Genomic DNA, 26,214 nt, shown 5'->3' with positions numbered 1-26,214 from the left:
GGAATAATTTTAAAAAGAGCAGTATGTACCAGATAATTTAAGAATATGTGACAAACATGAAAAAGGTTTGTAAAATACATGAATCAACAAAGCATTTGAACAATTAGTTTGTTATTATTACCTTGAATCATGAGAAATTATATCTGAATTAATTAGTAAACATTAATCACAACTGCCAATCAGTTTATATGCCATAGAGATATTTATTGGATCCACATAACTGACGGATTTCCACAGCAAAGGAAATAAATAGAGATTCTGTGATTCCTTTTCACCCATTTTCTTCTTTTTTTTGAGATGGAGTCTCACTATGTTGCCCAGACTGGAGTGCAGTGAAGTGATCTTGGCTCACTGCAATCTCCACCTCCTGGGTTCAAGCAATTCTCCTCTCTCAGCCTCCCAAGTATCTGGGACTACAGGCATATGCCACCATGCCTGGCTAATTTTGCATTGTTAGAACACAGGGGAGTTTCACCACATTGGTCAGGCTGGTCTTTTTAACTCCCAACCTTAGGTGATCCATCTGCCTTGGCCTCCCAGAGTCCTGGGATTACAGACATGAGCCACTGCGCCCGGCCCTTTTCACGTTTTCTTATACACTTACTTCTTCAGAGAAGATGCAGATAGAGGACTCAGATGCTCTTACTGAAATGGTACATCATTCAGTTTATTCATATCCTTCAGAGAGTCCTAGGGACAACCATGCTGCCATTTTTGGAAGTTTTCCTGTAGGTGAGTTCATTATGAAATCAACCTATTTGGTTCCAAGATTCATTCAGAAAATATGGTCACAGTGCCTAGACCTTGTGTCTTAAGTTTTAAGAGCTGGCACAAGATGACTGTATTTTGTCAATTGGCAACATGGGTTGCACAGGTATAGCTTCTTTTGGTACTAGTTATTAGGATCCAAATGCAGATTAAATCAAAATATTTCACTGTAAAATAAATCATGTAACTATTTTCAAGAGACCTAAGCAGATTGAAATATACGTCATTTGGAAAATCTGAACGAGTATAAGCCTCTATGCATATTTATCATTGTTATTTTCCTAGAGTCCATCAAAAACAAATCTTATAACTGAAAATAAGGATAAAATACTGACTCCACAATGTCCAACATTTAGGCAGCATCCCTTCTTGTCCATCTTTATATGTGCCACTCTGCCTAATAGTGACTTTCACTGATCGGTTGTATTAATGACTTGTGACATGTTTTACTAAATAAGTGGAATCTCTTTTCCTTTGAAAATCTCTTGATTGGCAGGTGCTCTCTCCCCATTTCAGCACCATCATAAAGCATCATATCTCCCCTAATGTTGCTGGAGTTGGGAGTCACAGTGAAGTACAGGAATTAAGCCCTGCAGGGCACTTCTTTAGTAAACAGTTGGACCCATTAACTAATTACTTCACTTGTTCATACTGGTGTGTCTCCCAAACTAGCTTCTGCTCACAGTAGTTTTTTTTCCAAAAGTATTATTCTTAAACGTAATCTATTTTTACATTTACAGAGAATAGTGAACACTTTTGTGATGGATACAATAAATTTTCTCCACACCTTTACTTACATTTTCATTTTTAAAAAATCACTTCTTGGATGTATGTAAAGTCCTCTCAGTTAAAATCTTGAATAGGAACATTTTCTAAGGTTTACAGTGGGTCTCTTACCTCCCCCCACTGAACTTGCTGGTTTGGAAGAATAAAACTAAAAAAGACCAAGAAATTATAGATCATCATATCTGCTTGTAGAGTTTAGTAATCTTAGCTAATTCTTACTCAGAGGAAGGAGGGTTTGAAGACAGTTGGATATGCCAGAATGGATACACTAAAAGACTGGGATCACCGGACCAAGTAGTTTGTGCATGAACTAGAGATTGATGAGAATCTTAGAAAACAGAGATACTTCAGAATAGAAAATTTTCAAATACGATTTGTATGTTGGATTGCTTAAATAAATAATAAAATTATTTTAAAACAAAGAAAGGTTGTTGCTATTTTGCAACAATGTGAACTTCATTAAGCCTTTCTAGATTATATATTTCTTCTTTCAGTTATAGGATTCATTCTTCATGTGAATTAACCATACATTTAATTAGCCCAACAGAGAACATTTAATATACTATTAATAAGAGAAAGGTGACAGGCCACAAATGATGTAGAAAAGTGATTTAACCATGAAAGATAATGCTTATCACTTATATTAATTTATCAGCACCCTTAATTGTGGAGAAGTGTCAATATTCAGTGGTGTTTTTTTCCTTTCATGTTAAAAATGCAAGTGAGGAGAAAAGAACTGATATTTATTGATGATATATATGCTCTCATTTTATCCTGATAATAATCCTGGGAAGAAAATATTTTTATTGTCCTTGTACAGAAAGGAAAACCGAGTTTCAAAGAAACTAAGTATCTTGGTGAGATATGCATAGATTACAAATGATTGATTCTAATTCCCAGGAAGCATCATTATTTTACTCCACAATGCCTTTTCTGTAAATATTTACAGTATATAGAAACCTCTCTTTATTCACAATAGCATTAACTGTCTTGCCCATTATTTATTTGAAGAATAATTTATTTTGTCACACAATCAATGTTTAATACACAGGAGTGTATATGCATACCATGTTCTAGTTAATGATAATGCAGTGCTTAACAAGAGATGTATACAGTATTGGATATAAAAAAATTTAAAATCTTATGGGAAATGCAGACAACCAGGAAAATTACAGTGTGGTTTAATTTGTGTCCCAATAAGCTTTGCAAAGGTTCTTAAGTAGGAACAGAGAGAGCCAATATGTAGATGTATCACTGAATTGTTCCTTTCAATAGGCAACTGCTTTCTCAATTCCCAGCAAATGACTGAGAAGTCCTATGAAAGTCAGGGTTAAAAAAACAGATGCATTTATCCAATGGCTCTGGTACCTCATTGCTCAAATGTTCAAATGTGACCCCTCTCTGACTTCATCTCCAATTTCTTGTTTCCTCTTACCTCATTACTAGCTTTCTCTAGAACATTCTTCCTTTTAATATGCATATGGCTCACTCCCAGGCTTCTGGCAGGTCTCCATTTAAATGTCACTTTGTCTCTCTTTCTTTTTTTTTAATTATACTTTAAGTTCTGGAGTACATGTGCAGATCTTGCAGAATTGTTACATAGGTATGTACATGCCATGGTGGATTGCTGCCTCCATCCCCCCATCACCTACATTAGGTATTTCTCCTAACGTTATCCCTCCCCAAACTCCCCACCCACTGCTATCGCTCCCCTAGCCTCCAACCCCCCAACAGGCACCAGTGTGTGATATTCCCCTCCCTGTGTCCATGTGTTCTCATTGTTCAACACCCACTTATGAGCGAGAACATGTGGTGTTTTATTTTCTGTTCTTAGTTTGCTGAGAAGGACGGTTTCCAGATTCATCCATGTCCCTGCAAAAGGACATGAACTCATCGTTTGTTATGGCTGCATAGTATTCCATGGCATATACATGTCACATGTTTTTTAAGCAGTCCATCATTGATGGGCATTTGAGTTGGTTCCAAGTCTTTGCTATTGTGAATAGTGCCGAAATGAACATAAGTGTGCATGTGTCTTTATAATAGAACAATTTATAATCCTTTGGGTATATACCCAGTAATGGGATTGCTGGATCAAATGGAATTTCTATTTCTAGATCCTTGAGGAATTTCTACACTGTCCTACACAATGGTTGAACTAATTTACACTTCCATCAACAGTGTAAAATCATTCTAATTTCTCCACATTCTCTCCAGCATCTGTTGTCTCCAGATTTTTTAATGATCGCCATTCCAACTGGCATGAGATGGTATCTCAATGTGGTTTTGATATGCATTTCTCTAATGACCAGTGATAATGAGCATTTTTTTTTCCGAGATGGAGTTTCACTTTTGTTTACCCAGGCTGGAGTGCAATGGCATGATCTCGTCTCACCGCAACCTCTGCCTTCTGGGTTCAAGCAATTCTCCTGCCTCAGCCTCTTGAATAGCTGGGACTACTGGCTCACCACCATGCCCAGCTAATTTTTGTATTTTTAGTAGAGAATGGGGTTTCACCATGTTGACCAGGATGGTCTCGATCTTTTGACCTCATGATCCACCTGCCTCAGCTTCCCAAAGTGCTGGGATTATAGGTGTGAGCCACTACATTTTTTCATACGTTTGTGGGGCACATGAATGTCTTTTGAAAAGTGTCTGGTCATATCCTTTTCACACTTTTTGATGGGGTTGTTTGCTTTTTTTTTGTAAATCTGTATTAGTTCTTTGTAGAGTCTGGATATTTGCCCTTTGTCAGATGGGTAGCTTGCAAAATTATTTTTCCATTCTGTTGGTTGCCAGCTCACTCTAATGGTTGTTTCTCTTGCTATGCAGGAGCTCTTAAGTTTGTTTAGATCCCATTTGTCTATTTTGGCTTTTGTTGCCAACGCTTTTCATGTTTTAGTCATGAAGTCCTTGCCTATGTCAATGCCTATGTCCTGAATGGTATTGCCTATGTTTTCTTCTAGGATTTTTATGGTTTTAGGACTTATGTTTAAATCTTTAATCTATCTGGAGTTAATTTTTGGATAAGGCAAAAGGAATGGTCCAGTTTCAGCATTCTGCACATAGTTAGCACATTTTCCAAATACCATTTATTAAACAGAGAATTCTTTCCTTATTGCTTGCTTTTGTTAGGTTTGTCAAAGATCAGATGGTTGTAGATGTGTGGCATTACTTCTGTGGCCTCTGTTCTGTTAGATTAGTCTATATCTCTGTTTTGGTACCAATATCATGCTGTTTTGGTTACGGTAGCCTTATAGTATAGTTTGAAGTCACGTAGTATGATGCCTCCAGCTTTGTTCTTTTTTCTTAGGATTGTGTTAGCTATGCAGGCTCTTTTTTGGTTCCATATGAAGTTTAAGGTGGGTTTTTCAATTCTGTGAAGAACGTCAATGGTAGCTTGATGGGGATAGCATTGAATCTATAAATTACTTTGGGCAGTATGGTCATTTTCATGATACTGATTCTTCCTAACCATGAGCATGGAATGTTTTTCCATCTGTTTGTGTCCTGTTTTATTTCCTTGAGCAGGAGTTTGTAGTTCTCCCACTGTCCAACCAGTCCCATTGAGATGAACCTGGTACCTTGGTTGGAAATGTGGAGATCACTCACCTTCTGCATCACTCTCACTGGGAACTGTGCTCTGAAGCTGTTTCTATTCAGCCATCTTGCTGGAAGTCTCCACTTTGTCTCTTAAACCTTTCCTGGAGATGCTATATAAAGTAGCACCCTCCCTCATCCATACCTTCTCATTCAACTTTTTCTTCCAAGGTCTTACTTCTTATAAATTGTAAAATTATTATTTATTTATTTTTCCTTTCTCCCTCTTCCCTCTTTCTTTTCTTTCCCTTTTTCCCTCCTTCAGATTAGTTTTTTTTTTTTTTTTTTGGTCTTGCTCCACTAGAATATATGTTCCTGGCAGGCAAGGACTAGGTCTGTTTGTTTCTAAGTGTTATCTTCAGAGGCTGGCTCATAGTTGCGGCTCAGTAATTATTTGTTGAACAAATGACTAAAAAGCAATTTACAGCATAGTATGGGAATAATTCAAAACAATGTGATTGCTTCCTCTCTATGCAAGTCTTCTTATCTTCTCCATCCATGATTTCTTGACCATTTCACATAAAAAGAAACATGAGGCAATATGTCATTTCCTCACCAGCTTCACATTTGTCTTCTCAGGGTATATGCATATACATTCTGATTCCATACCCAACATAGGTACTCTCTTCTAGGCTAAAATTTTCCTACTTATAACTATTTTGTAGATTATTAAAAATTATTAAGATGAAATAAATTAAAAGATGAAATTAAATAGCATTCCCATAACAAATCAAATTTAAGCATAAAAAGTATACTTGTTCTTTATGATTCAAATGACAGGTTACCAATGCATACCATGAAATACCATGTAACTCATACTATGTAGTTACCTATATACACCATTACAAATGAAACTATGTGCTATTTTTTTAAATTGTAAAATGCACCATATGTACAAAAGCAAAGTACACAACATGTACATCTTAGAGAATGATCATAAACTGAACTTCCATATGACCATAAGCCAGGTAAAGAAACGGAACAATACCAGTTCCTTAAAAGACCCCTTCATGGGTATCTCTTCTTAATCACCATCCCAATACTTTATAAAAGGGATAACCACGTGTTTAGTTTTCTGAGAGTCCTTTGTGTGCATTTTTAAATATTTTTGTCTCTTATATGCATCCTTAAACAATATATTATTTAGGTTTTCCCATTTTTTAGGGTTTCCCATTTTTCCCATCTTTCTAAAACAGAATTAGAGGGTATGCATGCTTTTGTGATTTGCTTTTTTCTCTATGAGATATGCTATTGTGTGCATAAAACTATAAGATTCAAGAATCTAAAATAATGCTTTTATTGATTACTCAAGATCTTCATGAAAAAAAAAAATAAAGGAAATTGACCACCAGGCAGAACCTGAAGATGGTAAAAGTCTCACAACTTAATACTTCTGTTTTACATATCTTCTTTTATACCAAAATAGGCCCAAGATATTCATCATCCAAATCCTTATAGAACTGTTTAGTGACGATAAGAGGAAAGCAGCCCTATTCCAAAGTACACAAATGTAAAATGGCCACTCGCCTATATTTGAAAGGTGATTCAAGTATATGTGTTTAAAGCAGGAGTGACAACATGGGACATCAAATATACTTCCTGAAACAAAGATGAGCACAGAAAACAAGATAGTGCACACCTATGAGGGGAAAGCTAGACACATATTTGAAAAGCAAAGGAGTCACAATATTCATTTAGAAGAACAGCAGTGTGCTTGACTTGAAAGAATAAGACTTAAAGATAATGCATAACCTGGATTTTGTGTTTTAGAGTAGTTGGAGAAAGTTTGATTGATAATGAAGAGGGGACTGATTTCGCTACTCATTCTCCATGTTGGTAGATGTAGCAGTAGTTTATTTTCACTGTGGTAAAGCATTTTGTTGCATAAATATACCAAAATGTATTTACCTATTGTTCTACTGTTGACGGGCATTTATTGTTTCCAACAATTAAGAGTGGGTTTTTTACATGTGTTTGGCACAAAAGTTTCTCTAGTATATTTAAGCTGGAATGGAATTACTGCTTCATAGGGAATAAATATCTTTAACTCTACTAGGTGATACCAGATTACTAGAATAGTTGACTGCCAAAGTCCACAAAGACTAGAATAGCCTGTTGATAAGGCAGAACTAACGGCACCTACTTCACAAAAGAAGAACATTATCCTGACTGAATTTAGTAATATAGTATCTCTATAGGTGCTATTCTGGATGTATATAGGATTTGGGTAACTGAGCTCAAGTTTTAAGATGGATGTTTTAAGTCAGAAATATGATTGGCAATGATAAAAATTCATTACAATCATTTAGAATTGATGGATACGGTGAAGGGAGGATTGTTTGATAAAAAAGTTTCTTGTCCAGGTGAGTAGAACAAACAATTTTTCTGGATATATTGATTAACAGAAATTCCTTGAAACAAACAGTGATGTTATTTATTAGCTTAAAGCGTTATCTTCACAACCAAGAGTCTCCTGGAATAGTTATGGACACAGGCAGTCTTAGTTTTTAGTGCTGATAGATAAGATAAGTAGATTCACATATTCTTAGTTCTTGAAATCACATGTGTGGAAATTTTCCTTGATATGATCCTCTACCAAACTTGATTTCATTTTATTTTGTTCCTTCATTTTTTCCAGTCTGATATGTGTAAGAGCTGCCTCATTGTGGTTTAAGATTTTATGTCTTTCTCCGGGTGCTAATGAAGTTGAGTGCCTTTACGTATGTGTATCGGTGGGTTTTCTGGATATTTGCATGTTTTCTAAGTGCTTGTTAAAAATCATTACCAATTATTGTGTCATAGCAGATATTCATATATTCTGGCTATAAATTTTTGGTCAATTGCATGCATTGAAAATATCTGCTCTCAGATTTTGACTTTTATTTTTGCTTTTTGAATTATATTTTTATGAATAGTTCTTCATTTCAGTGTAATCTAGTTTACCAATATTTATGTTTTTAGTTCTTTGAGGTTCTTAAATTTCTACCTTCTCTGAGTAAATATTCTTATATTATACATCTTTATAATTTTTTCATACTAATTTAATCCACCATGATGTTGATGATACTGAAGATAATTGTGATGATTTAGGTAGGGGCACAGCTTTTCATTTTTCAATCTAATTTATTGTGATTTCCATTCTTTCTCAATGATTGTGCAATAATGCTGTACTATATATCAAGTTGATGTAGATGTATAGGCTTGTTTCTGGGATCTCAATTCTATTCCTCAGTCTATTTGTTCATCTGTGTACAAACACAACACTGTTTTAGACACAGAACTTTAAGAAATTTGTATGATAGTTTGTGGTTCCTTATGTAAATCTTCTTTAAAAATATCTGGAGTATTCTTGTTCTTCGCATTTCCATATAAATGTAAAAATTAGCTTGTCAAATTCCACAGAAGCCTTGCTGAGCTATTTATTTGAATTAAAATCAATATGTAGTTGTCCAATAAATACTTGCTTGATCCAGTGCTGTTGATTTTTCACATTACTAGCATCAAATGAAGTTATTGCAATAGGAAGGTAAACAATTAAAAATCCTAGTTTTAATGCTGTTGAGTGCTAAAAATATCCTTGTAAGTCATTCTTTAAACAATTCATTTTATAGATAATTAACTGCAACCAACAGTATTGAAAACCAAGATTATAGAAGGTATGTAGCTGAAATAGGACTCAGGCAAAGCTGTTTTCTTTTCCCCAATACCGTTCATTCACATGTGAGGCTGTTTATTTTTTCCAATACCTTTCATTTGCAAAGAATTTTTACTCAGCACCTCTGTATGTCCTTGAAAGTAACAATGAACAAGATATGAATCTATATTTTATCAGCATCTCACTATATCATACTGCCTCATATCCCCAAACTCAAAAACTCCACAGAGCAAATTTTTACTAAACACATTTTAAGTGCTGGACACAGCATTAGTTGAAGAGAATGTGATAGTAAAGGAAAGAGGAGTGACTGTCTTCCTCATGGGGCTGATAGTCCATGGGAAACAGACATCACAAAAATGTAGGTATAAATATGAACTATGCTATGGCTTTGAAGGAAAGTTCAGAATAACACCGGGATATCACGGGAGTCCTACCTAGTCTGGGACATCTGGGAAATTTTTCCTGGGGAGCGTTTTTAATTGTTCTCTAAAGTGCATATAAGAATTATCCAGTTACAGAGAAAGAGTCAAGCAGAGTCAAGATGTCTGAATGACTGAGGTCTCCAAGGCAAGAGGCAGCACAGCCTATTCCAGGAAATAAAAGAAGGCCATGTCACTGGAAACCAGAGACCAAGGTAATGATGGTATAAGTCAGAAGGAGGTAGGACCTCATGATGCATCAGATAGTTTGAGATAAAAAAGAAGTTTCCAAGACAGTGTGAAAGAGTTCTAAAACCCAATAAACTGGGGGTTTCCAAAGTCAATATTCACATTCTATAAAGTAATAATGATGACTGAGACTATTGATTTTCACTTGGCAGTAAACAGCATCAGACAGTAGAGCTGACTCATCTAAGTAGTAATTGGTTCAGTGGTCTGACAATGATTAGATTAAAACACTAGGAGAAGCATGTGAAGATATCCAGTATAAAATAAGGAGTTTTGTCAATTCGTAAAATCTTAAACTAGAAATCTAGCTTAAAATTAATTCATATGTAATCATAAACAGAAATATAAAATATTTAAGTCTTCATCTTTTTTGTCTTTTTCAACTTTGTTTTAGTTACTTTCAAATTTTTATGTATAGCTTTTAAACTAATTTTTCTGTCACCAATTATGGAACTCAGATATTTTAACGACTTATTTTCAATATGCCAATATATGTAAAAGTGACATTTTACTTTTAAATATTAGAATTGATATTTAAACAATAAGAGCATGTTTCTACATATTCACAATAATGTTGTTACACCTAACAGAATTACTATTAATTCCTTAATATTATCTAATATCTAATTTGTATTAAAATCTTTCATATCACTTATGTGGATGGTTTATCCAAATTCAGATACGATTTGCGACAACACGTTGCATTTGGTTAAGCCTTTGCATGTAATCATTTTTTTCTTTTTTATGACACCAATCTGTTGAAGAGACTAGGCTAGTTGTCTTGTCATTAGTTTTACCTTTGAGATTTACGGTGTCAGCCCATTCCTCTATCCCTATGATGTTCTATTACTGGAAGTGAGAGTTAAAGATACAGTTACGGTAATATTAAGGGTTTTGGCTAGAATACAACATAGATGATGTATATGTCATATTGCCTGCCTTCCTTCGGAGGCATATCTTACCTGGTTGCTAGATCATCAGTGGATTTAAAGATTGACCATTTAATGCAGTGTGATAAAATTCTGATCTATTCTTCTTGTATAGTTTCCCCTTGTTATCAGAAAATCATAGATCTGGTGTATCGTTATCCAATCAAGTGTAAAATTCCTTCTTACAATAGTCAGGAAAGGATAGGTAATGCTGCAGTATCAAAGAGTTCAAAAATCTCAATAGCCTACAATGACAAAAAATTTTACTCATTCAAAATCTATAAATTTCCACTTTATGATGACTCACAACTATATATCTAAATGAACATGCTCTTTACCACATCCAAGGTAGAGAAAGAATAAAATCAACAAGTATGCAGTGGTTCTTAAATATTTCTGCCTATAAATAACACTTCTTGCTTCTATTCCTATGTCATTCACCAAAACAAGTCATATGGCCATATCTAACTTCAAAAGATAGAGAAATGCATCCTACTCTGCATTCCTAACAGAGGAGAGGCAGAAGTCACATCTGCTATCCATTTACCTAGCTAGTATTTATAATGCTAATTGACGATTTTTGCCAGAATTACTAGTTTGGGTTTTTTTTCTTTTTCCCAACTTTTATTTAAGATTCGATGGGTACATGTGCAAGTTTCTTACCTGGGTATGTTGTCTTTTTATTAAAAATAAAAACACAGAAATGTATGTTAATTTAAGTTGCCAGTTGAGAGTTTTCCTCATTAAAATACAGATGCACATAACTTTCTTTTAGACTATGATTATTGCATTCAGATTATTCTCTCGTATTCTTCTTGCTGGCAGTTAAGTCCAATTAGAACATATGATTACAGAATTTACTATGTTTTAATTTTCAAGAGTCTCTTAGAAAGAGGACTGGAAACTGCAACCGTGAATCGTTTGTGAGGATTGAGACCTAATGGGTAGTTTTGGTTGATGTATTGGCTACTTAAGCTTCCGCAGGAAGCACAATTTCCTGAGAAGCACAATGATTTCAGGTAATGTTTGTGAACCGCTTTACACCTGGAGCCCTGCATAAACGTAAGAACTATCTGAGTAAAAGGAGCCTTGGCAGCACTTAGGTTAGTGTCCACAGAGGACTTCTTTGACAGTTACTATGGCATTGTGGCAAAAAAGAAAGTCTCTAGCCAGCCGCTCTCATTTCTTTCACTTGTTAGTTCTCTGTATTTATTGTCTCTGGGTTTGCCTTAGAGCAATCAGAAGCAAAGCAATTACCTTACAAGGCTGATTTGGTCTAGATCTGGTGTACCCCCAGTAGAGCGTTGTAATAACATTCAGCACAACGTGGTGAGCAGTGAAGGCATGTTTTGTCTTTCCGTTCTGTCTCGTGCCAGCTTGTCATATCCCCGTGTACATGACTGGAGATTTAGCATATTTGCTTGAGGTACGGTTCTGAAAATAGTACAATTGAACCCTTGGGGTGAGGGAGCAAATAAACCTCAAACACTTATAACAGATTCCACTTTTTATTCACTTCACTTTCCCCGTTATTGAGAACACATGGCAGTTTCTTTTATTTCACTGTTTTCCCTTGGTTTTCCAACTGTAAGAAATGGGTGTAAAATGCAGACCTAACAGGATCTTTGAGGAGGATTTATTAAATAATTAAATTCAATAATATATTGTATGTAAAATTTATGGCATAAAAGCTACTTTTAAAAACTGGCTATAATTCATATTTAAAATACACAAGCTAAATGAGAATTTGGAACCATAGTACCCTTGTTGGCAATGAATCAAGTGAAGCATTCTGAAATTCAAATAATTTTCTTTTTTTTTTTTTTGCTTTCTTCCATATTTTAATCACTATTGAATTATAAAGGATACTTTACTTTTGAATATGTGCCAATGTCACATACATTTTGGATTTTTACACTTTTTTAGCAAATGCTTCCAGATCATTCGCTTCAACTGGCTCTTTTAATTTTACTCTTGGATATTTATTCCAATCCGTGTGTACTCCAGAGAACTTTCCTTAGATCAGATTTGTTCTGTTTTTAAGATGTTATTGCTAAACCTTATTGCATCTCATGAAAACAGTGTAGCTTAAAGAAGGTATTCTTTTCCTCTTTATACATCCCAACTCCAAAGATAATAAGGTTGAGCTTTGCTTTTTCTATAAGACGAATCAAATACTTTGCCTGGGGTCTTTTGTCTTCTCTCTTCATACCTTCAGCTGTCCTTTTTGTAAACTAGTTATAAGTATTTAGTTCAGCAATAAAAAATTAAGTGTTTTTAATGCTGGTGAATACATCCGTCCTGCCAAAGGAAGTTGCTATTGGCTACAAAGATAATTCTTTTGGCAGAAGCTTAATTTTTATTGTTTACATATAATTACTGACTTGGATGCCTGTGAGAACAAGATAATTTATTTTAAAAATCTACAGATGGACCACAACTGCAAATATGGCATCAGCAATTTATTTCATAATATTTTAACTCGGCGTATTCTGTTCTGCAGCCTTGTTATTATCAGCTCTTCAATCCAAGACTGCTCATCATTCTTTATAGTACAGTTTTATGAAAAATAGATAAAACATTTATATGTTTGTATAGTCTCACATTTCAGAGGAAGTTCTAGATTCCACTCCGCTGGCATTATCAGAGACCGTCAATAAAGAAAGAGTCTTTCTTGGCCTTCTGATACTTGCCAAGTTCTTAACTGTCTCATAAGTGTTTCTGAAAATATTGTTGTCATGTGTTTTATTCTGCTTGGGCTGCCGTAACAAAATACCACAGACCAGGTGGCTTAGGTAATATAAATTAATTTTCTCACAGTTCTGCAGTCTCGGAATTTCAAGGTGCCAGGAGAGGTGGTATCTGGTGAGAGTTTCTCCTTGGGTTGCAGATGGCTGCCTCCTCATTGAGTGTACACATGGCCTTCCCTCAGTGCATGTGGATAGAGACACAAAGAGAGTTCAAATTCTCTGATATCCTTTCTTATAAGTACAGTAATCTCATCAGATCTTGGCTCCACCCTTATTACCTTCTTACCTTTAATTACTTTCTTAGAGGTCCCATTTCTAAATATAGGCAAACTGGTGGTGAATTTTAGGGGAACAAAAACATTCAATTCATAACAGTGTGCTTGGCACCTAAATGTTAGATTTTCAAAATACATTTACGATTTACATCAACACATGAGTTTTATATTTTAACACCAAAATAAAAAAAAAAAAGTTCTCTTTATATACTATGGTACCATTTGGCAGTTTTTTAAAAAGTTAAACATAAGCTTCTCATATGACCCAACAATTCCACTCCTAGGAATCAACACAACTCACATGTTCATAGCAGCATTATTCAGAATAACCCAACACCAAAAAATTCAGATTTCTATCGACTTTGCAGATAGATAAATAAAATGTGGTATATCCGTGCAAATAATGAATAAAATACTGACACATGCTTCAACAGTATGAACTTCAAAAACATTATGCTAAGTGAACTAAACCCTATGCAAAAGGCTACGTATTGAATGATTTGATTGATAGGAAGTGTCCAGAAATGACAATTTTATACAGGCAGAAAGCAGAACTTCCCAAGATTACGTTTGGGAGACAGTGAGACTTTCACAGGATTGATTGCGAACGGAACTCGAAGGGATTTTTTAGAGGGTGGGAGAGGTTTGATGGAAATATTCTAGAGCTGGATTGTGGAGTTGGATGCACAACTCTTTAAATTTACTTAAAATCATAAAATAGTATATATGCAGTGATAAATTTTATGGTGCATAACTATACCTCAATAAAGCTTTTAAAATACTAACGCTTGCTTGTATAAAATATGTGTCTTTGCCTCGTTTCAGTACTATCAAGTGAAATTCTTCCAGGTTTCACTAAGATTCAGTCCTATTCGTCTCCTGAAATGATGATTGGTTTCTGTAACAAATCTCATTATTGTCGATAACTTCTGCTTTCAGGGAAGAAGTCTACCATCTATTAGTTTAGAGGATGTTTTCTCATTCATCCAGACTTCTATTTCTTAGTTTTTCTTTACATGAAACATTTTACTTTTCTTTTCTTTTCTTTCTTTTTTTGAGACAGAGTTTCGCAATTGTTACCCAGGCTGGAGTGCAATGGCGCGATCTCGGCTCACCGCAACCTCCGGCTCCTGGGTTCAGGCAATTCTCCTGCCTCAGCCTCCTGAGTAGCTGGGATTACAGGCACGCGCCACCATGCCCAGCTAATTTTTTGTATTTTTAGTAGAGATGGGGTTTCACCATGCTGACCAGGATGGTCTCGATTTCTTGACCTCGTGATCCACCCGCCTTGGCCTCCCAAAGTGCTGGGATTACAGGCGTGAGCCACTGCGCCCGGCTACTTTTCTATTAAAGATGTTTGACATCCAGATCATCTGTCAAATGTTCTAGGAAAGGAGAGATTCGGATACAAACTGTCTCACCATTCTTTGGAATTAGCAAATCTTGGATTCAAATCCTAGCTCTCCTTCATGCTGAATGATATTATCCATGTTGCATAACTTCTCTGAGCTTATCTCCTCATCTTTGAAATGTGGATGGCATCACGAGGATTGTTGGGACTACAAATGAAAATTAGTATAACTTGTTGCTACAATGTCTGCAGCATTGTTTATATAGGTCATGAGTATTAAAAGTGTTTTCTTCTTTAATTCCTGAAAAAAAACTTAGTATCATGTATAATTTGTGTATTTTTCTGATTCAAATTTACACTGCCTTTTGCTTAATGGGATTTCTCTGAATAATTGAAGAAAATTGTTAAATCAGTAACAAATTATAGTGATATAATGAACAAGAAAATTATTTTGAATATAATGAGCACATCAATATAACCTTTAAGGCTAATATAAGAAGGCAGCGCATGTCAAATTTTTGTGGTATGATCTAAGGCTTTTTGCTCTATGTTGAGCTTGAATGAACCTATAGTATTTATTTAATGATTAAACGATACAATCTACTAACATGAGCTTTGGTGAGAAGTGACTGGCTGGTTTCACTCTAATTCATTTTAGAGAGGTTCTTATCACAGCTAATCCAGAGAAAAAGAGAGTTCAGGACATTCCTATTATTTGAAGGTAGGACAGGTGCAGTCACTTGGAATTTATAGGAAAAACATAAGAGAAATCAGAATCCAGATACTGTTAAGAGTTTATATAAGTCCTTCACTACAAGCCACTAGGTTTTTTAAGCTGTGAAATTATTTTTATCCTGTCAGTAGCAAAGACTAAACTTGACAAAACATATATATTTGAAATGTTTCCAATCCATTTCTTAGCATTTTGCTAAGGCTTTGTAATTTGTGCAGGGTTTTGTTTATCACAACCTTAATTTGTATCAAATATTAAATATGAAGTGTCGTATAACTGCACAACCAATGTGTGTCAGTCATTTTCTGGCCATTTAAAATGCCTAGTACAAAGCAAAGCAGAAAAGCAAAAGAAAAAAAAAGAGAAGCTTGCTCTTGAGAAGCAAAATTTATTTCTGAATTTACTCGTGCTCAGAGCAATGTTTGCTCATAATATAAAAGCCCTATTTTTTTTTATTAAAGCGCATGGCATATGAGCAGACACGGTGAGAGGATTGTACATCAGATTGTACTGTACTTCAGATTTCTATGTGGTGCTAGCTTGTCCTTTGTAAAAAATCTATTCATTAATAAAATGAAGATAATTCTATAACTTCTCTTATACCTAAGAACATTTTGAAAGAGTTAACTATTTTCAGTGAGTTACCACTCCCATGACCAATAAAGCCTAGATTCTCTAATATCTCCTTTTCAGACATCAACATGGACTTTATTTATATGAGGGGGGCAGTGAAGGAAAGAGCAGATAGCAGGATGAATGAAATGATTGAGACATAGTTATTTTGCATATGAGTTTAAATGAAGGAAGGAGAATTTTAAAGATTTGTTGGCAACAACTCTCCCCTCACCCCACCAAGTAAAGATCCCATATGGGAGGCTTGAACTGTTAAAATGTGCCATAGTAATATTATATCATACTTAGGACTTTTTATCTTTCCAAAAGAAAATAAGAATCATCTGTAAACTATGACTTCATATTTGATTGTGAAGATACACTGGGCAGTTGATTCTTGAACAATACAGGGGTCGGGGGCACTGACTACCCATGAAGTTGAAAATCCACACAGAACTTTTGACTCCCCCAGAACTTAACTACTAATAGCCTGCTGTTAACCGGTGGCCTTACTGATAACATAAACAGGCAGTTAACACATATTTTGCATGTTATTTATATTATACACTGTATTCTTATAGTAAAGCAAGCTAGAGAAAAGAAAATGCCCTTTAGAAAACCATATAAGGAAGAAAAAATATATTTATTATTCATCGAATGGAAGTCAGTCATCATCTGTGTCATTTCCACACTGAGTAGGCTGAGGAAGAGGAGGAAGAGAAGAGGCTGGTCTATCTCAGGGGTGGCAGAGTTGGCCTAAGTTGAGGAGAGGAAAGAGGAAGAAGGAAGGCAGAAAAACTGTAACTTTTTTTTTTGAGACGGAGTCTTGCTCTGTCACCAGGCTGGAGTGCAGTGGCCCAATCTTGGCTCACTGCAATCTCGACCTCCTGGGTTCAAGCGATTCCTCCGCCTCAGCCTCTCAAGTCATGCCACCATGCCTGGCCAATTTTTTTGTCTTTTTAGTAGAGACAGGGTTTTACCATGTTGGCCAGGATGGTCTCGATCTCTTGACCTTGTGATCCGCCCACTCGGCCTCCCAAAGTGCTGGGATTACAGGCAACTCAGTGTAACGTTACAGAAATACACAGTAATTTTTGACTTTCTTGCTAATCTTTCTTCCACCATTGGCTTTAGTTTCAGCGCTCATATCATAGAAGGGTCTGTGTCCTAAAAGGGATCAAAAGCAGGCTCAAATAAGTGAAACCCTTCTGCCAGGTTTTCTAATGTTAATTTCTTTTCTGGAGCTGCCTCATCTATATCTTCTTCCTCTTCATCTGGCACTGGTTTGGAAGCACTCATTTCCATCAAGTCTTCTGTTCATTCTTTTGGTGTGGTGTCTATGAGGTTTCCCATTTCTCCAGGACCTGTATTTGGAAAACCTTCTCCCCGCCCAGCCCCCACCACGTTTTTGTTTGCCATATCTACAGTCTCTTTCATGACTTCCCTGATTGGCTCTATCATAAATTCCATGAAGTTGTGCACAACATCTAGACACACTGTTCCACAGGAATTTATTGCTTCAGGCTTGATGGCTTTCATGGCTTTTCCTATAACAGCAGTGGCACCACAAAGGTGTAATCTCGCCACACTTTCATGATGTCTCTCTTTGGGGTTTTCCTTTCCATAGAGTACTGTGTATAATGAGCCTTAAAATTTCTTAAGACTCCCCGATGTAAAGGCTGAGTGAGAGACATTGAGTTCAGGTCAGCAACTTCGGTGTTGGACTCATGGGGTTCTGTGTGACCAGAGCCAATGTAAAATAAGTCCCTGGTTGACAAGTTACTTCTCATTTCGAGGACAAAGCACTGAGGAAGCCAATTCAGTAAAAAGGTTTTTGTTGTTCATGGGCTGATTGCTGTACCATCGAAAGACTGACCTTTGGTTTTCATCTTTTCCTTTCAAGTCTAGGGGTGAGCAGCTTTATTAATAAGTGTAGTTCTGACCATAAACCTGACTTCAATTGAATAAAACTCTATGCTTAGCCTATCTTTTCTGTCTGTACATTCTGGTGTTCCTTCCGTTTCTTACTCATAATTGTTCTTTGTGGCTTTTTTCTTTTTCCGGAACGGGACGCTTTTGTCTGCGTTAAGAAAACTGTTCAGGTAGGTAGCTTTTCTTCTCAATGATTTTCTTGACGGCATCTAAGAACTCATCTGCTCCCTTTTGGTTGGCAGTAGCAGCTTTTCTTGTTATCTTGACATATTTTGAGCCAAACCTTCTTCTAAAACTATTAAACCATCCTTTGCTGGCATCAAATTCTCCAGGTTTAGATCCTTCAATTTCTTTTTGCTTTAAGTTGTCATACAATGATTTTTCTTTATCTGAAATCATATTAGTCTATAGGTATGCCTTTCTTATAGCAATCCTGCACCTATATAAATTGTATTTTCAGTACGAGATAAAAAGGTATTTCACAAAAATCACGATTGGCGTACCTATAAGTGCAGCTGCTGGCATAGCTGTAGCAATGGCTTCACACATTTTTTTCTTTTCTTTACAGTAGTTCTTATGCTGGTTTCATTTATTTTTAAATGGTAGGCAAATGAAGCCACAGACCTCATTTTGTAATACATATCAAGAAATTCAAGAACAAAATGTCACGATTTTTCTGTGTTTCTTGGGAGCACTTTCATCCTGGCATTACCGGGGGCCCTGTATATTGGCCCCTTGGTGTTATTTAAGGTTTGTGTTATTGCATTACACAGAATGAAAGTACACAAAAATGCAAAATATCTTTTTTTTTACTGTGATATGCAACTTACTGGAGAGATAAATTGCTCATGCGACGATGATGAGTGTCACACTGAGCGCATTCCAATAGCAAGAGGTGACTACAAAGTTATTAAAGTGGGATAGTGTGAATTATACTTAATTTTATGCAGTTATGATTTAATAATGTATCTTTACATTTGTTAACATGTATCTCAACTGCAAATGAGGCCATATGCTCTTCTTGTTTGTGTGAGTAAAGTTTTATAAAATTTTACTTTTTATTCTTAGAAAATTTGTATATTTGTGAGTATATGGTGATACTATATAATAAAATAGACTAGTATCTACATATATTTCATGAATTCTTGACATACATAATTTTTTATTAACTTTCCTGCTATTTCTAAGCTATGTAGTTGGTCTGCAATTTTTCAAATTATTGGAAATCTCTAAGAAAGTTTTCATATATATATATTCATATGTATATATATATATTTCTTTTTTAGCTGGAGTTTGCCAAAGGATGCAAAATTGTTACAATGTGTTTGTGTTTTTCTTCCTAAATAGTGAAGAACCCACATGCTTTAATAGTCGTGGATTGTATACTATGACTTTGTAATTGCTGAAAGAAAGTGCTTTTGAAAATCACTAGAAAGTCACTGTTGAAAATCGCAGAAACATTCATCAGCAAGACAGCATTCCTGTACTGCACCTGTACTTTCAAAGTATCAGATCAGGTTGCCATATTGCTTTAGACTACCATTACTTTCCCCTTTTCTATTCTCACAGTATGGCAGGTGCATGCTGTAGATGCTGGAATTTACATTTGGTTCCCTGTGGAAGGAAAATTAATATGAAAAGGAAAAAATATGTAGTTTTTGCATCTTAAATGGCTTGCTGCTAGCATTTTTATGTCTATTGGAAGGGACTTTAGAAATTGCCCATTTAACTCCCTAGTTTTCCATATAAGGTGGCTGAGATATGGAGTTTTTAAGTGGCTTAGCTAAAGTCCTTTGGCTAAAGTCTCAAAGCCAGTTAATACTCTAGCTGAGTTGCAACTTTCAAAATGCCAAACTTTAGTCTTGTATACTATTAATTAACTATTCCGTATGCTATGCCTCTCTCAGCCTAACTATTGGATAACAAAGTTTACTTTAGTGGTAATAAACCATTTCAGGGTTTGAGAGAGACAGGCATAGTCCAACTGTTCAAATGCATATAAGTTGAAATTTAGAGACATTTGTCTCAGAATTATTTATGATTAAAAAGAAACTGCATTGTTGTCTAGTATTTAATTCTATATAAAATTATCTTTCAGTTTACATGAAAGACCTTTGCCCTGGTAAAATAGAACTTTCAATTTAACTAATATTTATTTATTTATTTTACTATTGCACTGCTTTATTTTAACTGGAAAACTCAAATAATAAGAAAATACTTTGTTTTAAAGTCAGTGATTATATGGCTTCTTTCTATGGAAGCATGGATTATCACACTGCAAATCCTGAACACCAATTCCCAAAAATAATTTGTCAATTTTCCTGAAGATGCCTCATACTAGATGTTTACCTGTAAAGAGATTAAGTAAACAGCATTCTCCTTAAAAAGTTAACAATGTAAACCACAGAGTCCTTATTTTAAGTTCCAGAAATTTGAAGACTTGGGAAATTGTTCTTTGGGAAAGGATTATTTAGAAAAAGTTCTACCTACTTTCTCTCCTATGACTTCAGCTACCACCCAGATGCCCATGCTATCCAAAGCACCAGCATAGAGGAGTCCCTAAGTTCCTGCCCAGTGTTTCTGAAAGTTGGTTGAACATGTTTTGGATATGCTACCAGTGCCATAAACTCAACATGTTCAAACCTGAATTTAATCAGAATAATCTCTTCATTTTCCTGTGCTCCCTATGTATATTAACATAGTTGTTCATCTTCATCTATCTTTTTAAAAATTTATTTATTATTCTTTAAGTTCTGGGGTACATGGGAATAGCAGGGGGTGGGGGGATTGGGAAAGGATAGCATTAGGGGAAATACCTAATGCAGATGACGGGTTTATGGATGCAGCAAACCACCACCAAGGCACTTGTATACCTATGTAACAAACCTGCACAATTAGCACATTTACCCAATATATAATTATTTATGCTTTAAATCTTCTGAGGATGAACAGTCCAGAAAACAGTCATATGCCTCTTGAGAATTCACTGTCTAGAATTTTTCTAGTCTCTCAATTAAAGAGAAATGTTTAGATAAATCTTCATCAGCCCAAAATATATAGTCTGATATTCAGTTTTTACCAAACATATAACATTATATCTAGAAAGTAACTTTTTAAAAAGATAACATCTCTCTAGGGAACTACTAAGTGAAATATGCCTGGATGGAAATTCAAACTCTTTCCTCAAAACTTTCCAGAGGAAGAAAGGAAGCTAAAAACCTCGTAGTCTGGGGTGTGTGTGTGTTGCGGGTGGGTGGAGGTAGCGGGTAGGGAGTATAACCAAATTCATTAACTATCACTCTTAAATTAATCAAAATCGTTCTAATAACAAATGTTTTGCTGGGACAGAGATATTACCTGGCTTTGTGTCAGATAACTAGAATTAACAGCTTAAAGGAATACATCTTCTTGCCACCATAATGGCCATTATTTTGAGCACCTATGATGTGCCATATATTGGACCAGGAAACTTCATGTTTCACTTTTAACTTTCCCAATAACCTTAAAAAATTAGTGTTAATTGAGTTTTCTTATATGTAAGAAAACATACATACTTACATTAGTGTTAATTTAGTAAGAAAACCAAAGGATCCATCTGATTAAGTAATTTTGTTTAGGTTGCCCAAACTAGCATTTAAAGATGACTTCTGTAAATTAGTATTAAAATGGCAGAAATTTTCCCCTCCAAGAGTCAGGCTGCCTCATGTTTCATCATTCTAAGTTACTAAAATTTCAGAATTCTAAGTACTTGTTAAGAACATTGCTTATATGAATACGTTATTAATATAACTATTTAAGTGAATAAATAAAAATGGAGTCTTAAAAACTAATTCAAATATTTAATCTCCATAATTGTGTCCTACAATCCACTATAGATTTTCAAATACAAGATAAGTATTAGGGACATTAAATGTGAAAACAACCTTTTATTTTTATAAAAATAACAATTGTTAAAATTTTTTATTGCTTATTATGTTTACTTATTTTTTAGAATGAAGATATTAAAATGTCAGGACTTCATCTAAACAGAATAAAATTTCTACTTGTTTGCTAATTGAGGCTTGGATAAAATGAGAAACTAACAAGCATGTTGGAAAGAAATACTCATTTTACTGGCTTTAATCAGCCCTATAGAATTTTCTTTTTTAACAGTGTTGCCAGGTTACAATCTCTGTCAATGAACTTAATCTAATATGTATGTGAGATGGTAAAAAGAATATATATATATTTGTTATATATACAAATATATACATACACATATTTTTAAACTTACTTTTTAAAGATAAAATTTATGATTATGTGGAAGAAAATTATCATAAACATTTAATTATTCTAGATTCTGAAATTATTCTCTGCCATTGGATTGCAGATTGAACAACATTTACATTATATCATGTCACTATAACCACAGGGATATTTTTCATGTATGCATTTCACACATGCGGCGGTTGCTATGGATTGTGTAATCCACATGCAATTGTTGCTATGGGTTATGGAACCCAAATAACAGGGCCCAAAATACAGTCTTTTCAGATTTTCAGAAGACTCCCTCAAATGTAGCTAATCCCTCTACAGAAAATAATCTCTAGCTTAATGGAATATTATCTGATAAATTTATTTACTGGTTATTATGATTGATATATTTTTTAGATTCAAACTCTGATATTGCCTTGAAAAGCTTTTTTTTTTTTTTTTTTGACAGAGTTTTGCTCTTGTTACCCAGGTTGGAGTGCAATGGCGCGATCTTGGCTCACCGCAACCTCCGCCTCCTGGGTTCAGACAATTCTCCTGCCTCAGCCTCCTGAGGAGCTGGGATTACAGGCACGCGCCACCATGCCCAGCTAACTTTTTGTATAAAAATACTTGGTTGTTGAATGGGTAAAATATGCAACAAGGTAGAAATTGAATATGATAGTTTTGCTGCTTCTTTGCAAAAACAAGGAACAACAACCAGAAGTTCTCAGAACTCAGAAAGGCTTCATATGGTTTCATAATCGAGTCATATATATATTGTTCTGCATATGCAGAAATATATGTATATGTATATGTATATGTATATGTATATGTATATGTAGCCACTAGAAAATGTATGAGTATATCCAAACAATCTTAATTTGGAAGGTTCATTGTAATTTGAATTGAACAGAATATTATTATCAAATGTGGGTGAAGGGGAGGAAGGCAGCAAAACACACTGCCACGTGTGTACCTATGCAACTATCTTGCATGTTCTGCACATGTACCCCAAAACCTAAAATGCAATAAAAAAGAAAAAAAAAGTTGGACATCTGTCTTCATTTAGTTTCAAAATTATCAAAACAATGTTTCCCAGAGTATCCTGCAAATAATTATTCTTAGTAAGTCTCATAATTTGTATTATTCTACTTGTCAAAAGATACTAGGTATACACACATGCACACACACACACACACACACACACACACACACACCAGAGTTGTATTTGCTATATTCTGCATTTACATCCTAAGGCTACAGAGTGTGAATTTTAATGCTCTGGACCACAAAAGTGGTCTTGAATGCTAGGTCCTTTGTTTATTAACCATGTTACTACAGGAAATATAGTTAAACTCCCAAAATATTTGCTGCTTCATCTGTAAACTGGTGATAATAGTATCTATCAAATAGGATTGTTGTGAAGATCGTATGCCTCACATATAGCAAACATTCAATACATGTTAGTATTATGTATTTATTGATATTTATTACCAAAGCCTTTAATATTGTTCTGCCTTTATTTGAATTCCATTTGAATACAAAGAGCAAAATGGGAATATTGCTTTTTGTGGTAGCATAATTTTTCTGAATGAGCAGTCAGATTTATCACAACATTTTAAGGAAAATTCAAAATTTTGTTAGATTTAAAAACTGCAGTCTTTTCATCCCAGAATAGTATTGCAGTACACTCTATAAAGTGTTCATTATTTCTCACCAACTAGCAGCAGCATCGCCGTCTATTTTATATTTTCTTAAATTTCTATGAGTTATTATTGCTTGCAGTTTTAGTTATTGGAATGTTGTATCACCATAGAGCAAATAGAATGAACAAAAGTAGGTCTTGATAATAAATTCAATGTTTTGCTATTTTAAAAAGAAAAGATTCGACTTTATACAGTTGAATTGACTAAATTCAGTATTGGGTTTAAAGCATTCAGTTAGTAAAGAAGGTCTTAGAATCTTTAGTTTTAATCTTAAAAATAAATTAGATGAATTTATCATTTTGTAAAATTCAGTTTGATCTTGAGATTTCTGTATCACACCCAGCTACCTAGTTCAAAAGGAGCTACACTTCTATACATATCATTTGGGTTCTTTGTTTTTTAATACTTTGTTAGGCAGCATGTTTCCAAGGAAACCAAATTCAGTTTTCAACTGAGTACTGCCCGTCTTAGTCTGTTTAGGCTGCTATAAGAAAATCGCTTAGACCTGGTAATTTATAAACAGGAATTAATTGCTCACAGTTCTTAAGCTGGGAAGTCCAATATTAAGGCATCAGTAAATTTGATTTCAAATGCGGGATAAATGTTTGATCACCCTGGGCTTCAAAAATGCTGTTTTCCTGGTTCCTACTCGTGTCATGAAAGAAACCAACAAGCTCCCTAGGCCTCTTTTTTAAGGGAACTAATCCTATTCATGGGCTCCACCCTCAATCCTCATGGGCCCAGTCACTTCCTAAAGTCCCTACCTCTTAATACTATTAAATCAGAGATTAGGTTTCAACATGTACATTTTGGAGCGATACAAACATTCAGACTGTAGCACCATTTAAGATAAACTTGGAAATGCCAGATATAGGTGACAGGGGGATGGAGGCAGCAAACCACGTTGCCATGTATGTACCTATGCAACAATTCTGCATGATCTGCACATGTACCCCAGAATCTAAAATACAATTATATATATATATATATATATATATATATATATATATATATGATAAACTTGAACTAGTCAGTCTTCCTGGATCAAGACAACACACAATATTAATCTTGTAATAACTGAAAAAATTTACAGTGATGCTATATCAGACTCTTTTTTCATTGATATATCACAATAATACATATTTGGAAATACACCTGATGTTTTGATACATGTACACGTGTGCAATGATCAAATCAGGGTGATTGGGATATCCATCACCTCAAATATTTATCCTTTCTTTATGTTTGGAACATTACATTTCTTCCCTGCTAGCTATTTTGAAATGTATAATAAATTATTGTTAACTATAATTTCTCTACTATACTATTGAATACTAGAACATGTTCCTTCCGTCTAACTGTACTTTTGTACCTGTTAACCAACTTCTCTTCATTCCCACCCCTTTCCCTTCCCAGCCTCTGGTAACCACCATCCTATGCTCTACCTCCATGAGACTCACCTTTATAGCTCTCACCTATGAGTGAGAACATGTGATATTTATCCTTCTGTGCCTGGCTTATTTCATTTAACATAATGACCTCCAGATCCATCCATGTCGCTGCAAATGACAGGATTTCACTTTATGGCTAAATAACATTTCGCTGTGTATATATACCACATTTTCTTTATCTATTCATCTGTTAATGGACACTTGATTCCATATCTTGTCTATTGTGAATAGTGCTGTAATAACCATGACTGTGCAGATATCCCTTGGTACACTGATTTTCTTTGGTATATACACCCAGCAGTGTGACTGATGAACTGGAAGGTAGCTCTAGTTTAGATGTTTTTGGAGAACCCCCATACTCTATTCCATAATGACTACTGTTTAACGTCCCTGGTGTACAGATGTTCCCCTTTCTCCACATCCTCAGCAGCACTCGTTGTCTTTTTGATAATAGCTGTTCTAACTAGAGGGAGCTGACATCTCATTGTGATTTTGATTTGCATTTTCCTGTTGATTAAGGTTGTTGAGCTTTAATTTTCAGATTCCTGTTGATCATTTGTATTTTTCACTTGTTTGTTTGCTTGTTTTTAGAAATGTCTTTTTAGGTGTTTTTCCCATTTTTTAAATCAGTCTTTTTTCCTGTTGAGTCATTTAAGTTGTTTATATATTCTAGTTATTCATTCCTGGTTGAATGGATAGATGGCTTGCAGATATTTTCTCCCATTCCGTAAGTTGTTGTTTCACTTTAATTGTTTTCTTTGC

General features: G+C 34.9%; 1 protein-coding gene across 14 annotated transcripts in view; it reads left to right on the top strand.

Annotated features, from left to right (window-relative positions):
- The window catches only part of NAALADL2 (N-acetylated alpha-linked acidic dipeptidase like 2), a 1,449,120-nt gene that overhangs the window by 1,291,995 nt on the left and 130,911 nt on the right, over positions 1 to 26,214 (top strand). The window contains exon 12 of one of the 14 annotated variants that reach the window (XM_078353829.1): positions 22,765 to 23,343. The exons of the other annotated variants lie outside the window; for them this stretch is intronic. Coding sequence (XP_078209955.1) covers positions 22,765 to 22,944 — 180 coding nt within the window. The 3' untranslated portion in view covers positions 22,945 to 23,343. Of the gene's footprint in view, positions 1 to 22,764; positions 23,344 to 26,214 lie in introns of those variants that run through there. 14 annotated transcript variants of the gene reach the window in all.

This window comes from Callithrix jacchus, chromosome 17 (assembly GCF_049354715.1).
Source record: "Callithrix jacchus isolate 240 chromosome 17, calJac240_pri, whole genome shotgun sequence".
NCBI classification, from domain to species: Eukaryota; Metazoa; Chordata; class Mammalia; order Primates; family Cebidae; genus Callithrix; species Callithrix jacchus.
This window is presented reverse-complemented; position numbering and strand designations above follow the sequence as displayed.